A 15,179-nucleotide genomic window follows, 5' to 3' on the forward strand; every position below is an offset into this window, starting at 1 on the left:
AAATTGTACATTTCCTTTTCCATAGCCAGAGGTTGAACCATTATGTGACATTCATTTTTTTTTTTTTTCATTCATTTCAAGCTAAAAGTTTGTTTTCTAAATTGTTTCTTACATTTTTCATATGTATATATATGTATGTGTGTGTGTGTGTGTGTGTATGTGCATATGTGTGTGTGTCTGTGTGTGTGTATATGTATATATATATGTATATTATCCCTGGGGATAGGGGTGAAAGAATACTTCCCACGTATTCCTCACGTGTCGTAGAAAGCGACTAGAGGGGACGGGAGCGGGGGGCCGGAAATCCTCCCCTCCTTGTATTAACTTTCTAAAATGGGAAACAGAAGAAGGAGTCACGCGGGGAGTGATCATCCTCCTCGAAGGCTCAGAGTGGGGTGCCTAAATGTGTGTGGATGTAACCAAGATGTGAAAAAAGGAGAGATAGGTAGTATGTTTGAGGAAAGGAACCTGGATGTTTTGGCTCTGAGTGAAACGAAGCTCAAGGGTAAAGGGGAAGAGTGGTTTGGAAATGTCTGGGGAGTGAAGTCAGGGGTTAGTGAGAGGACAAGAGCAAGGGAAGGAGTAGCAATACTCCTGAAACAGGAGTTGTGGGAGTATGTGATAGAATGTAAGAAAGTAAATTCTCAATTAATATGGGTAAAATTGAAAGTTGATGGAGAGAGGTGGGTGATTATTGGTGCATATGCACCTGGGCATGAGAAGAAAGATCATGAGAGGCAAGTGTTTTGGGAGCAGCTAAATGAGTGTGTTAGCGGTTTTGATGCACGAGACCGGGTTATAGTGATGGGTGATTTGAATGCAAAGGTGAGTAATGTGGCAGTTGAGGGAATAATTGGTATGCATGGGGTGTTCAGTGTTGTAAATGGAAATGGTGAAGAGCTTGTAGATTTATGTGCTGAAAAAGGACTGATGATTGGGAATACCTGGTTTAAAAAGCGAGATATACATAAGTATACTTATGTAAGTAGGAGAGATGGCCAGAGAGCGTTATTGGATTACGTGTTAATTGACAGGCGTGCGAAAGAGAGACTTTTGGATGTTAATGTGCTGAGAGGTGCAACTGGAGGGATGTCTGATCATTATCTTGTGGAGGCTAAGGTGAAGATTAGTATGGGTTTTCAGAAAAGAGGAGTGAATGTTGGGGTGAAGAAGGTGGTGAGAGTAAGTGAGCTTGGGAAGGAGACCTGTGTGGGGAAGTACCAGGAGAGACTGTGTACAGAATGGAAAAAGGTGAGAACAATGGAAGTAAGGGGAGTGGGGGAGGAATGGGATGTATTTAGGGAATCAGTGATGGATTGCGCAAAAGATGCTTGTGGCATGAGAAGAGTGGGAGGTGGGTTGTTTAGAAAGGGTAGTGAGTGGTGGGATGAAGAAGTAAGAGTATTAGTGAAAGAGAAGAGAGAGGCATTTGGACGATGTTTGCAGGGAAAAAATGCAATTGAGTGGGAGAAGTATAAAAGAAAGAGACAGGAGGTCAAGAGAAAGGTGCAAGAGGTGAAAAAAAGGGCAAATGAGAGTTGGGGTGAGAGACTATCAGTAAATTTTAGGGAGAATAAAAAGATGTTCTGGAAGGAGGTAAATAGGGTGCGTAAGACAAGGGAGCAAATGGGAACTTCAGTGAAGGGCGTAAATGGGGAGGTGATAACAAGTAGTGGTGATGTGAGAAGGAGATGGAATGAGTATTTTGAAGGTTTGTTGAATGTGTCTGATGACAGAGTGGCAGATATAGGGTGTTTTGGTCGAGGTGGTGTGCAAAGTGAGAGGGTTAGGGAAAATGATTTGGTAAACAGAGAAGAGGTAGTAAAAGCTTTGCGGAAGATGAAAGCCGGCAAGGCAGCAGGTTTGGATGGTATTGCAGTGGAATTTATTAAGAAAGGGGGTGACTGTATTGTTGACTGGTTGGTAAGGTTATTTAATGTATGTATGACTCATGGTGAGGTGCCTGAGGATTGGCGGAATGCGTGCATAGTGCCATTGTACAAAGGCAAAGGGGATAAGAGTGAGTGCTCAAATTACAGAGGTATAAGTTTGTTGAGTATTCCTGGTAAATTATATGGGAGGGTATTGATTGAGAGGGTGAAGGCATGTACAGAGCATCAGATTGGGGAAGAGCAGTGCGGTTTCAGAAGTGGTAGAGGATGTGTGGATCAGGTGTTTGCTTTGAAGAATGTATGTGAGAAATACTTAGAAAAGCAAATGGATTTGTATGTAGCATTTATGGATCTGGAGAAGGCATATGATAGAGTTGAAAACTGTATATAAAACAATGAATAATGTATATATCTGAAATTAGTGTAAATAAAATGTGACGAATAAGTGATATCTGAAAATTATATAGATAAGCTACATGTAAAAGTCCCTGTGGTGCATAGAAAAACCTTTTATATAATCATTACATTATATTCACTGGGTATCTTGATGCAGTCTCCAAAAGTGTGGTGGATGTTATTAATATGAAATGAAAACATGCATGTATGAGTTACAATAACTAAATGTAATGGTTGTTGGGGTCTGAGATGATGACATGATCTATCATATCAGCACTGTTAATACAACTAGCACATCAACGGCAAGTGCATAAACTCTAAATGTCTTTGCACCACCAGATAAGTTGTTTGATTTTTTTCTTAACCTTTCTTGATGTTTCTTGTTGATAAGACTGAATTTGAATTTTGTGATAAACTCTTGCATTGTGGTATCCCTAGACTTTGGGGGCCTCCTTGGTTTAAGGGCTAAGGATCTGGTCAGTGCTACCTGGTCTTGATATTGCCCCTTGTTTGAATTTATTTGATTCCATCAAAATGCAATCCGAGGAACTTTAGTGTACTTGGCTGTAGAGTTAACAACAAGCCCTCCCCAGACTAGTGAGGTAGTCTAGCTATCTGTACTAAATTTTCTTCTATAGATCTCTCATTTTCTTGGATTAGGCAATGCTAAAGTTTTACATATTGATCGTGTAATTAAATATAATAATAGTAGAATAACTTATTGGCACTGAAATGATGATGATACTGGAAAGAATATGAATCAAAACAGGTGTGATGCCTTTTAGTTATAATATTTTACAATCCTATATTTACTCCCACTTATAGTATGTTTTAGTAAATCTATACCTAATGTCCATATGTCTGTCGCTCATTTTTTTATTGCTTGGATACCCTTAAGATGAACATATATTTTAAAGTTTTGGTTTCCTGAAGTTGGCAACATTTAATGAGTATTCAGTTTGAAACTTGACATCTTTCACTCCCAACTGCTATTAAGCTCCTAACAATTGTTACCATCACTTTTATAACTATGAAATTTGTAATTCCAGGACACCTTCACACACACACACACACACACACACACACACACACACACACACATTCCTGTACATGATAAGCCTTGGTACTTGTAGACCTTCCAAAATCATGTTGATAAGCCTGCACTCAAGGTAGGGAGCTCCCTTCGTGTTCAGTTGCTGTGTGTGTGATTCCCTGAGTACTATTTACTTGGGGGGGGGCTTAGTTTTACACTCATGGGTTCCATCTCTTTATTCTTGACAAAAGAGTTCAACAACAACAGACCATGGAGTCCTACAAAGCTGTTTGTGGTTGTGAAAAATGTCAAAAATTCATAGATTATTTTAGTAAGAGCAGAAATGCATACATATGATTCAGAAAGAAGAACCTCCAAACTGTTCATGTGATTAAGAAGGTGTTAGTTGTGGACTTGAAATATTTATTGTTTTTTCATAGATATATCTATATATCTATATGATAGGGTTGATAGAGATGCTTTGTGGAAGGTTTTAAGAGTGTATGGTGTGAGAGGTAAGTTGCTAGAGGCAATAAAAAGTTTTTACTAAGGATGCAAGGCATATGTACGAGTAGGAAGAGAGGAGGGTGATTGGTTCCCACTGAATGTTGGTCTGCCTCAGGGATGTGTGATGTCCCCATGTTTGTTTATTTTGTTTATGGGGGGGGTTTAGTTTTACACTCATGGGTTCCATCTCTTTATTCTTGACAAAAAAGTTCAACAGCAACAGACCATAGAGTCCTACAAAGCTGTTTGTTGTTAGGAAAAATGTCAGAAATTCATAGATTATTTTGGTAAGAGCAGAAATGCTTACATATGATTCAGGAAGAAGAACCTCCAAACTGTTCATGTGATTAAGAAGGTGTTAGTTGTGGACTTGAAATATTTATTAAGTTTTTTCATAGATATATCTATATATCTATATGACAGGGTTGATAGAGATGCTTTGTGGAAGGTTTTAAGAGTGTATGGTGTGGGAGGTAAGTTGCTAGAGGCAATGAAAAGATTTTAACAAGGATGCAAGGCATGTGTACGAGTAGGAAGAGAGGAGAGTGATTGGTTCCCACTGAATGTTGTTCTGCCTCAGGGATGTGTGATGTTCCCATGTTTGTTTAATTTGTTTATGGATGGGGTTGTTAGGGACATAAATGCAAGAGTTTTGAAGAGAGGGTGCGAGTATGCAGTGTATTGTTGATGAGAGGGCCTGCGAAGTGAACCAATTGTTGTTTGCCAATGATACAGCTGTAGTGGCTGATTTGTGTGAGAGACTACAGAGGTTGGTGACTGAGTTTGGAAAAGAGTATGAAAGGAGAAAGTTGAGAATAAATGTGAATAAGAGCAAGGTTATTAGTTTCAGTAGGGTTGAGGGACAAGGTAACTGAGATGTAACTGTGAATGGAGAAAGATTGGAGGAAGTGAAGTGTTTTAGATATCTGGGAGTGGACTTAGTAACGAATGGAACCATGGAAGCGGAAGTGAGTCACAGGGTGAGGGAGGGGGCGAAGGTTCTAGGAGTGATAAAGAATGAGTGGAAGGAGAGAACGTATCTCTGAGAGCAAAATTGGGTATGTTTGAAGGAATAGTAGTTCCAACTGTGTTATATGGTTGTGAGGCATGGGCTATAGAAAGGGTTGTATGGAGGAGGGTTGATGGAAATGAAATGTTTAAGGACAATATGTGGTGTGAGGTGGTTTGATGGAGTAAGTAATGAAAGGGTAAGAGAGGTGTGTGGAAATGAAAAGAGTGTGGTTGAGAGAGCAGAAGAGGATGTGTTGAAATGGTTTAGACATATGGAGAAAATGAGTAAGGAAAGATTGACAAAAGTGGAGGGAACAATGAGAAGCTGTAGACTAAATTGGAGATGGAGGGATGTCGTGAAAAACTTTTTGAGCAATTTGGGCCTGAACATACAGGAGGGTGAGAGGCGTGCAAGGAATAGAGTGAATTGGAATGATGTGGTATACTGGGGTTGATGTGCTATTAGTGGACTTAACCAGGGCATGTGAAACATCTGAGATAAACCATGGAAAGGTCTTTGGGGCCTGGATGTGGATAGGGAGCTGTGGTTTTGGTGCATTACACATGACAGCTAGAGACTGTATGGATGAACGTGGTCTTTTTTTTTTTTCTGTTTTCCTGGTGCTACGTCGCTGAAGCAGGGAGTAGCGATGCTGTTTCCCATGAGGGGAGGTAGCACCAGGAATGGATGAAGGCAAGCAAGTATGAATATGTACATGTGTATATATATATATATATATATATATATATATATATATATATATGTAGGTTTGCGGCAGGGGTGTGTGATGTCTCCATGGTTGTTTAATTTGTTTATGGATGGGGTTGTTAGGGAGGTAAATGCAAGAGTTTTGGAAAGAGGGGCAAGTATGAAGTCTGTTGGGGATGAGAGAGCTTGGGAAGTGAGTCAGTTGTTGTTCGCTGATGATACAGCACTGGTGGCTGATTCATGTGAGAAACTACAGAAGCTGGTGACTGAGTTTGGTAAAGTGTGTGGAAGAAGAAAGTTAAGAGTAAATGTGAATAAGAGCAAGGTTATTAGGTACAGTAGGGTTGAGGGTCAAGTCAATTGGGAGGTGAGTTTGAATGGAGAAAAACTGGAGGAAGTGAAGTGTTTTAGATATCTGGGAGTGGATCTGGCAGTGGATGGAACCATGGAAGCGGAAGTGGATCATAGGGTGGGGGAGGGGGCGAAAATTCTGGGGGCCTTGAAGAATGTGTGGAAGTCGAGAACATTATCTCGGAAAGCAAAAATGGGTATGTTTGAAGGAATAGTGGTTCCAACAATGTTGTATGGTTGCGAGGCGTGGGCTATGGATAGAGTTGTGCGCAGGAGGATGGATGTGCTGGAAATGAGATGTTTGAGGACAATGTGTGGTGTGAGGTGGTTTGATCGAGTGAGTAACGTAAGGGTAAGAGAGATGTGTGGAAATAAAAAGAGCGTGGTTGAGAGAGCAGTAGAGGGTGTTTTGAAGTGGTTTGGGCACATGGAGAGAATGAGTGAGGAAAGATTGACCAAGAGGATATATGTGTCGGAGGTGGAGGGAACGAGGAGAAGAGGGAAACCAAATTGGAGGTGGAAAGATGGAGTGAAAAAGATTTTGTGGGATCGGGGCCTGAACATGCAGGAGGGTGAAAGGAGGGCAAGGAATAGAGTGAATTGGAGCGATGTGGTATACCGGGGTTGACGTGCTGTCAGTGGATTGAATCAAGGCATGTGAAGCGTCTGGGGTAAACCATGGAAAGCTGTTTAGGTATGTATATTTGCGTGTGTGGACGTATGTATATACATGTGTATGGGGGGGTTGGGCCATTTCTTTCGTCTGTTTCCTTGCGCTACCTCGCAAACGCGGGAGACAGCGACAAAGTATAATAAAAAATAAAAAAATATAATATATATATATATATTTATGTATGTGTATGTATATGTATATTTATGTATATGTGTATATGTTGATATTCATATTTATTATACTTTGTTGCTGTCTCCCACATTAGCAAGGTAGCGCAAGGAAACAGACGAAATAATGGCCCAACCCACCCACATACACATGTATATACATACCCACACACAGCACATATACATATCTTTACATCTCAACGTATACATATATATACACATACAGACATATACATATGTACACATGTACATAATTCATACTGTCTGCCCTTATTCATTCCCGTCACCACCCCGCCACACATGAAATGAAAACCCCCTAATATATAAAAATGTATATACATATCAACTTTGAAAAATGTATGTGAGAAATACTTAGAAAAGCAAATGGATTTGTATGTAGCATTTATGGATCTGGAGAAGGCATATGATAGAGTTGATAGAGATGCTCTGTGGAAGGTATTAAGAATATATGGTGTGGGAGGTAAGTTGTTAGAAGCAGTGAAAAGTTTTTATTGAGGATGTAAGGCATGTGTACGTGTGGGAAGAGAGGAAAGTGATTGGTTCTCAGTGAATGTTGGTTTGCAGTTGTTAGGGAGGTGAATGCAAGAGGTTTGGAAAGAGGGGCAAGTATGCAGTCTGTTGTGGATGAGAGAGCTTGGGAAGTGAGTCAGTTGTTGTTCGCTGATGATACAGTGCTGGTGGCTGATTCGGGTGATAAACTGCAGAAGCTGGTGACTGAGTTTGGTAAGGTGTGTGGAAGAAGAAAGCTGAAAGTAAATATGAATAAGAGCAAGGTTATTAGGTACAATAGGGTTGAGGGACAAGTCAATTGGGAGGTAAGTTTGAATGGAGAAAAACTGGAGGAAGTGAAGTGTTTTAGATATCTGGGAGTGGATTTGGCAGCAGATGGAACCACAGAAGCGGAAGTGAATCATAGGGTTGGGGAGGGGTTGAAAATTCTGGGAGCGTTGAAGAATGTGTGGAAGTCGAGAACATTATCTCGGAAAGCAAAAATGGCTATGTTTGAAGGAATAGTGGTTCCAATAATGTTATATGGTTGCGAGGCATGGGCTATGGATAGAGTTGTGCGGAGGAGAGTGGATGTGCTGGAAATGAGATGCTTGAGGACAATATGCGGTGTGAGGTGATTTGATCGAGTAAGTAATGATAGTGTAAGAGAGATGTATGGTAATAAAAAGAGTGTGGTTGAGAGAGCAGAAGAGGGTGTTTTGAAATGGTTTGGTCACATGGAGAGAATGAGTGAGGAAAGATTGACCGAGACGATATATGTGTCAGAGGTGGAGGGAACGAGGAGAAGTGGGAGACCAAATTGGAGGTGGAAAGATGGAGTGAAAAAGATTTTGAGTGATCGGGGCCTGAACATGCAGGAGGGTGAAAGACGTGCAAGGAATAGAGTGAATTGGAACGATGTGGTATACTGGGGTCGACGTGCTGTCAATGGATTGAATGAGGGCATGTGAAGCGTTTGGGATAAACCATGGAATGTTCTGTGGGGCCTGGATGTGGAATGGGAGCTGTGGTTTCAATGCATTATTACATGACAGCTAGAGACTGAGTGTGAACGAATGTGGCCTTTGTTGTCTTTTCCTAGGGCTACCTCGCACACATGAGGACGGAGGGGGTTGTTATTTCATGTGTGGCGAGGTGGCGATGCGAATGAATAAAGGCAGACTATGAATTATGTACAAGTGTATATATGTATATGTCTGTGTGTATATATATATATGTATATGTTGAGGTGTATAGGTATGTATATTTGCTTGTGTGGACGTGTATGTATATACATGTGTATGTGGGTGGTTGGGCCATTCTTTCGTCTGTTTCCTTGCGCTACCTCGCTAACGCGGGAGACAGCAACAAAGCAAAATAGATAAATAAATAGGTAGACGTAGGAAGAATAAGGTAGAACTTTGTATGCCAAAAAGGTATAGGAGAGCTAAAGAATATTCTCAGATGATGTAGAGAGAGGCTGCTAAGGAAAAGAGAAGATATTAAAAAAAAAAGGTATGAGTATGAAGTAGAAAGATGAAATATAGAAAAGTGTAGGATATAATGAATATGGAAAAATTAGGCTTAAACATATTATTGTGGCTAGATTAAGATGGTTATAGAAGGGAATGGGGGTTTGAAATAAGTTGTGAGGTTGACAATAGAAAATGTGAGATATATTTAGAAAAGGAAGATGGTACATGAGCATTATATTCAAGGTTTGAAATAAAAGATGATCTGATAAATAATACTGTTAAGTTGATAGAGTTGTTAGAATTTGGAAATAATGAAAATAAGAGTGCTGACATTATGACTACACATGTGAATCCATTTGAAGCTGGTGAGTTCTTTATCTAGAGAAGAAGAATTTTTTAATGAAATTGAAGACCTCTAAGTTTTTATGGATAGATAGCTGATTTCAGTTGTGGAAACAGACCCAGTATAAAAAAAGGAACTTCATGAAGAGTCTTAGGGAGAGAGAGAAATCAGATTTAGAATAATTAAATGCAATGATATGAATGGAAGAATACTTGGAATGGTATATGCAAGGGAGGCATGTAAGGATGGGTAAGTGGAGGCATTTTTGCTGAGGCCATCCCCTAGATGGGAGTCACTGGAGGGTACAAGCATCAGAAATATGAATAGATAGATTGACTTACATCCTCATAGGAACTCCAGTCCAAATCTAAACACAGTTGACCCTCTTTAATCTGTAATTGGAGACACAAAATGCTCGAAACATAAGTTTTTCAAGTTTCACTTGGCAACCCTTGGTTATCCCCTAAATTTGAAAAACTAAAAAAGATATGTAAAGATATTGGTTCTCAGTGAATGTAGGTTTGCGGCAGGGGTGTGTGATGTCTCCATGGTTGTTTAATTTGTTTATGGATGGGGTTGTTAGGGAGGTAAATGCAAGAGTCCTGGAAAGAGGGGCAAGTATGAAGTCTGTTGGGGATGAGAGAGCTTGGGAAGTGAGTCAGTTGTTGTTCGCTGATGATACAGCGCTGGTGGCTGATTCATGTGAGAAACTGCAGAAGCTGGTGACTGAGTTTGGTAAAGTGTGTGGAAGAAGAAAGTTAAGAGTAAATGTGAATAAGAGCAAGGTTATTAGGTACAGTAGGGTTGAGGGTCAAGTCAATTGGGAGGTGAGTTTGAATGGAGAAAAACTGGAGGAAGTGAAGTGTTTTAGATATCTGGGAGTGGATCTGTCAGCGGATGGAACCATGGAAGCGGAAGTGGATCATAGGGTGGGGGAGGGGGCGAAAATTTTGGGAGCCTTGAAAAATGTGTGGAAGTCGAGAACATTATCTCGGAAAGCAAAAATGGGTATGTTTGAAGGAATAGTGGTTCCAACAATGTTGTATGGTTGCGAGGCGTGGGCTATGGATAGAGTTGTGCGCAGGAGGATGGATGTGCTGGAAATGAGATGTTTGAGGACAATGTGTGGTGTGAGGTGGTTTGATCGAGTAAGTAACGTAAGGGTAAGAGAGATGTGTGGAAATAAAAAGAGCGTGGTTGAGAGAGCAGAAGAGGGTGTTTTGAAGTGGTTTGGGCACATGGAGAGAATGAGTGAGGAAAGATTGACCAAGAGGATATATGTGTCGGAGGTAGAGGGAACGAGGAGAAGAGGGAGACCAAATTGGAGGTGGAAAGATGGAGTGAAAAAGATTTTGTGTGATCGGGGCCTGAACATGCAGGAGGGTGAAAGGAGGGCAAGGAATAGAGTGAATTGGAGCGATGTGGTATACAGGGGTTGACGTGCTGTCAGTGGATTGAATCAAGGCATGTGAAGCGTCTGGGGTAAACCATGGAAAGCTGTGTAGGTATGTATATTTGCGTGTGTGGACGTGTGTATGTACATGTGTATGGGGGGGGGGCCATTTCTTTCGTCTGTTTCCTTGCGCTACCTCGCAAACGCGGGAGACAGCGACAAAAAAAAAAAAAAAAAAAAAAAAAAAAAAGATATTTCAAATCACATGCATGATACACCAGTGATTAGTGTACTCACCATATGTGTTTTATAGCACTTGTGATTGTTTACCATCACCCATGTGCTTTGTGGCATGGTGTTGTGCACCGGTCTTTCACATTTTTGCATTTGTGCATCCTGGGTTACCATTGTGGACAGTGGCCCCCTTTCAAGCATTTTCAGCAATTACATGACTGGTCTTTGAAGCCATCTATGTCTTGCAAGAAGTGCAAGAGGACATTTTAAGCCTTGAAAAGATGGAATTGAGCAAAAGGTTGGCTAAGAGCAAGTCCAAGGCAGTGCAAATGAAGGACTTCACTGCTGGCATGACAGCTTTACATCACCAAGTAGCAGAAGAAGATTGAGATATTTGATATTGCTGATTTGCTTATATATATTTTATTTCCTCCATGGAAAATATTTACAAATAGTTAAATATTTTAAGATACCCAGTCCTCGTTTTATGCAGGATTATTATATGTGATTTCACTGTTATTTGAGAAACCTACTTCCACTAGCCCCTCTTTTTATGTGGTCAAAATTCACTGCTATAAGGGTGTGTGTGGTAGAAGGTGTACCAAAACTTGTCAGGTTTGGTGGATGGAATAAGCATGGGTCCTGCATGGAGTGTGCCACATTTCTGCCAGCAGTTCAGTCTTGCAGTTACCACTATTGTTTGTGGATCTGTGCCATTTATGCAATTTGGATGCACCAGCAAATGTGATTTTCAAGCAACCCACTATGTTTATGTATATTAGCATGACATCTTAACCTCCAGCAATATCTCCTACCCTAAAACCAGCAGTTAGATAAAAGGTAACCCCTCTGACCTTTGAAAGAAGGCTAGGATGAGCTGGTGCTGGTGGGAAAGGTCATTGTGGTAGAAAAAGCACCGAAACTTCAATGAGGGTTGGCAGGTGGAGTAATTACTCATATTGGTCCTGTGTTGAGCACATCATGTTCCCACTCAGTAGGTAGTCACAGTTATCACCTTTGTCTGTGAATTTGCAGCCCAATGTATTTGTGTTTGTTAGTATGGCATTTAAACATCCAGCAACATCTTTTCTTACCCTAGAACCAATAGTTAGATGGAAGACAACCTCTCTGACCTTAGAAAGTAGATAAAAATTATACAACACTCTGATGCTGTTGAAGGTGCATCAGCACTTGGGCATGCATACAACCTTGGTGAGTATACAGTCTGCAAAATTGAGAAGAATGCCAAGAAAATTCAAAGTGATCCAGACCACTCTGCTCTACTATCTGCCAAGGCAACATCAAGGGTTAGAAATCCACTTATGGAAAAGATGGAGAAATTGCTCTTGTTTTACATAGAGCTTGATAAGAAGAAAAGCAGCCATAGTAAACTTAGCTCAGGTCTGAAGCTCTAAAACTTTGTATTAATGTAAAAAAAACTGTAGCTGAGACAAAGCCATGTAGAGTAAGTAAAGGATGGCTAGATAAGTTTACTCGATGTCATAAGCTTCATAACATGAAGGTAACAGGAGAATCTGCCAATGCTTACCACAAAGCTACTGCACACATTCCATTTTTCACTATGTTTATTGATTTGCCACAAGTGATTTCTCTTTGTGTGAGGTTTTCACAGAACATAAACCTGTGCATAAAGTGATGGATGAGTGTATAACAGTTTTTGAATTGCAGTATTAGATATATAAAGAACTTGAATAACCGGAAACTTTGTTTTATGAAACAGCTGATTCTCCAGAATTTTTGATAATAGGTGGTTTTCATTTCATACGCAAGTGTGCCAAAACTTTGCAAGAGTGATCACTCTAGTTCTAAAATCTTTCTTATTATCATATCTTCACAGGTGAATACAGAAGTCATTTAGAGTATGTGTAAAACTGTACTTCTTTGCAGTATTCTATAATCAAAGGTGAAATTGAAGTAGTTTATGTACAAAACTACTTTTTTTTTTCTTTTTTTTTACAATATTCTGCTTCTCAATACCTGTATCAGAAATCAGGGTTGAATGATCTTTGACATGACCATCCCTAGGATTGTTGTGAGACTTGTAGCTCATAACAGATGCCATGATTATAATAGAAAAATGAAAGATGACATCAAGAAAGTTGTGGGACTTGCCAGTGAAGCAGTGTAGATTTTTCTTTTTCAGTTCATCTGATACATACAAAATGAAAGACTGAATTAGAAATGAGATATTGGAAAGAAGTAAGATAATCTATGCTTAAAACAGATTTTTTTTTAGTCATATGTCTGATTTGTACTAATTTTGTGCAATTTTCTGATATGCCAGGAACACAGCCGACACACCTTGTTTTGTGGGACTCAGGTAATCCAGACACGGTTTTATGGAGGGGAACGCGTTGTAGCAGTTGTGGTGCGAACTGGATTTCTCACCAGCAAGGGCTCATTAGTACGCTCTATCATGTACCCGCCACCAGTGGATTTTAAGTTCCAGCAAGACTCTTATAAATTTGTTGGAGTTTTGGCAGGGATTGCATCTATTGGTTTCATTTACACAGCAATTACTAAGGTAAAGTGCATTTCTTATTGAGTCATTTTGAGTGATAATAAAAGAGAAATAATGATGTTATTAACACTTTGTCTTTTGATAATTACAACTGTATGAAATTGAATGTAAAAACTGGGAATATAATGAAAGTTATGGAGAATGATAAAAATTTAAGTGTGAGGTATGCAAGAAGCTTGCATTAAGAAGTACTTATTCCACTGCTGACATACTGATGTAGCTATGAAACCAAAGTTTCTGTAGGTCGGGGAGTGTAAGAAATATGAATGGTAAAGAAAGATGATTAGTGTAGTAAATAGAAAAAAAAGTAGTTTAGTGTAGTAAATATGAAAAAAAGTAGTTTGAATTAGGAGGATAGGTAGAATGAAGATGTGAGAAGGTTGTGCTGTGTTAAGTCATTAGAAAGACTCATGAAGGAAGATTTTGAAGTAGATATGGTCATATACAATATAAGACAGATGATAAGTTGGTCAAAAAATATGTAGCCAAAAACGTTACAGAAGAGAGGATGGATGTAGTGAGATGATTGATTAGGGCTCAGGATATTTCAAATGATTAGGGATCCGATACAATGGAAGCATTTTGTTGTATAGGGTTTTTGTGAATGAACACATTCCTGCATCTTCCCTTGTCACATAAGGTTTCTAAAAGGGATAGAAATAGGGTACTGGAAACCTTTTCTTTCTTGTATTTCAGTTTTAAAAGTTGAAATAGAAGGTGGCAAGTGAGGAGTGCTCATCCTCCTCAAAGGCACAGGCTTGGGTGTCTGAATGTATATCAGTGTAACCAAGCTGAAAATAAGGGAGACATAGGTAGTATGTCTGAGAAGAAACACCTGGATGTTCAAGCTCTAAGTGAAACATAGCTCATGTAAGGGGAAAAAATGGTTTAGGTATATCTTCAGGCTAAAGTCTGGGTTTTAATGTGAGGGCAAGAGCTAAGAAATGGTAACACTTCTTCTGAGGAAGAAGTTATAGGAATGTGTGAAAGAGTGTATGGAAATGAGAACCAGACTGATGTTGGTAGAATGGAAATGGAATACAAGCATTGGGTGATTATTAGTGTTTATATTCATGGAGGGAGTGTTCTGGGACAAGCCAAGTGTGGTAACAGTTTGATCCTAGAGATCTTTTATTATTGATTGGGAATTTGAATGTGAGAGTGGGTAATGTGATACTACAAGATATAATTTGGAGGCATGAGGTACTCAGTGATGTGAATGAAAATGATGAACAACTTGTGGCTTTGTGTGCAGAAAAAGGACTAATGATTAGGAATACATGGTTAAAAGAGGGACATACTTAGTAAATTGGGTGTGAAGGGGAAACAGTAAATTGTACTGAGAGAGACAACTGAAGAAATGTCTGATCATTACTTTGTGAAGGTAAGGGTAATGTTACATCATCATGGCCATTGGAAAGTAGATATAGCCATTTCTAAACAGACTAACGTGTGAGAGGAGAATGCCTGGCCACAACCACTATTGACTATAAATATATAGAATCTGAGGTCTGAGGCTTTCAGAAATGAGTAAGAGGAGGGTCATAAAAGTGAATGGGCTTAGTAGAGAGGCTTGTGTGAAAAGATACCTGGAGAGAAAGAGTGGAGATTGGCAAAGTGTGAGGGGTAGATAAAGTGGAGTGGATAAGTAATGGGAGGTATTTAGGAAAGCATTGCAGACATGTGTGAGAAAAGTGTGTGACATTGGAAGATAAGAGGTGGACATGTTAGAAAGGGTAGTGAGTGGCAGTATGAGGAACTTAAGTTGCTAGTTAAAAAGAAAAGAGTGCAAATGATTGAGAGATATACAAGAGATGGCATTTAGAGGTCAAGAGGAAGATACAGAAGCTGAAAATAAGAGCAAATAAGAGGGATGAGCTGGTTTCAGCAAACTTCAAGTAGAATAAGAAAATGTTTTGGAAGGAGATTGCTAATGTGAGAAA

General features: G+C 39.6%; 1 protein-coding gene across 5 annotated transcripts in view; it reads left to right on the forward strand.

Moving 5' to 3' along the window:
• The window catches only part of LOC139756002 (polyamine-transporting ATPase 13A3-like), a 417,344-nt gene that overhangs the window by 285,247 nt on the left and 116,918 nt on the right, over positions 1-15,179 (forward strand). For all 5 annotated transcript variants that reach the window (XM_071674925.1, XM_071674926.1, XM_071674927.1 and 2 more), the window contains one exon: positions 13,000-13,239. In XM_071674925.1, the coding sequence (XP_071531026.1) occupies positions 13,000-13,239 (240 nt within the window). The remainder of the gene's footprint in view (positions 1-12,999; positions 13,240-15,179) is intronic.

Source organism: Panulirus ornatus, chromosome 20 (assembly GCF_036320965.1).
Source record: "Panulirus ornatus isolate Po-2019 chromosome 20, ASM3632096v1, whole genome shotgun sequence".
Lineage (NCBI taxonomy): Eukaryota > Metazoa > Arthropoda > Malacostraca > Decapoda > Palinuridae > Panulirus > Panulirus ornatus.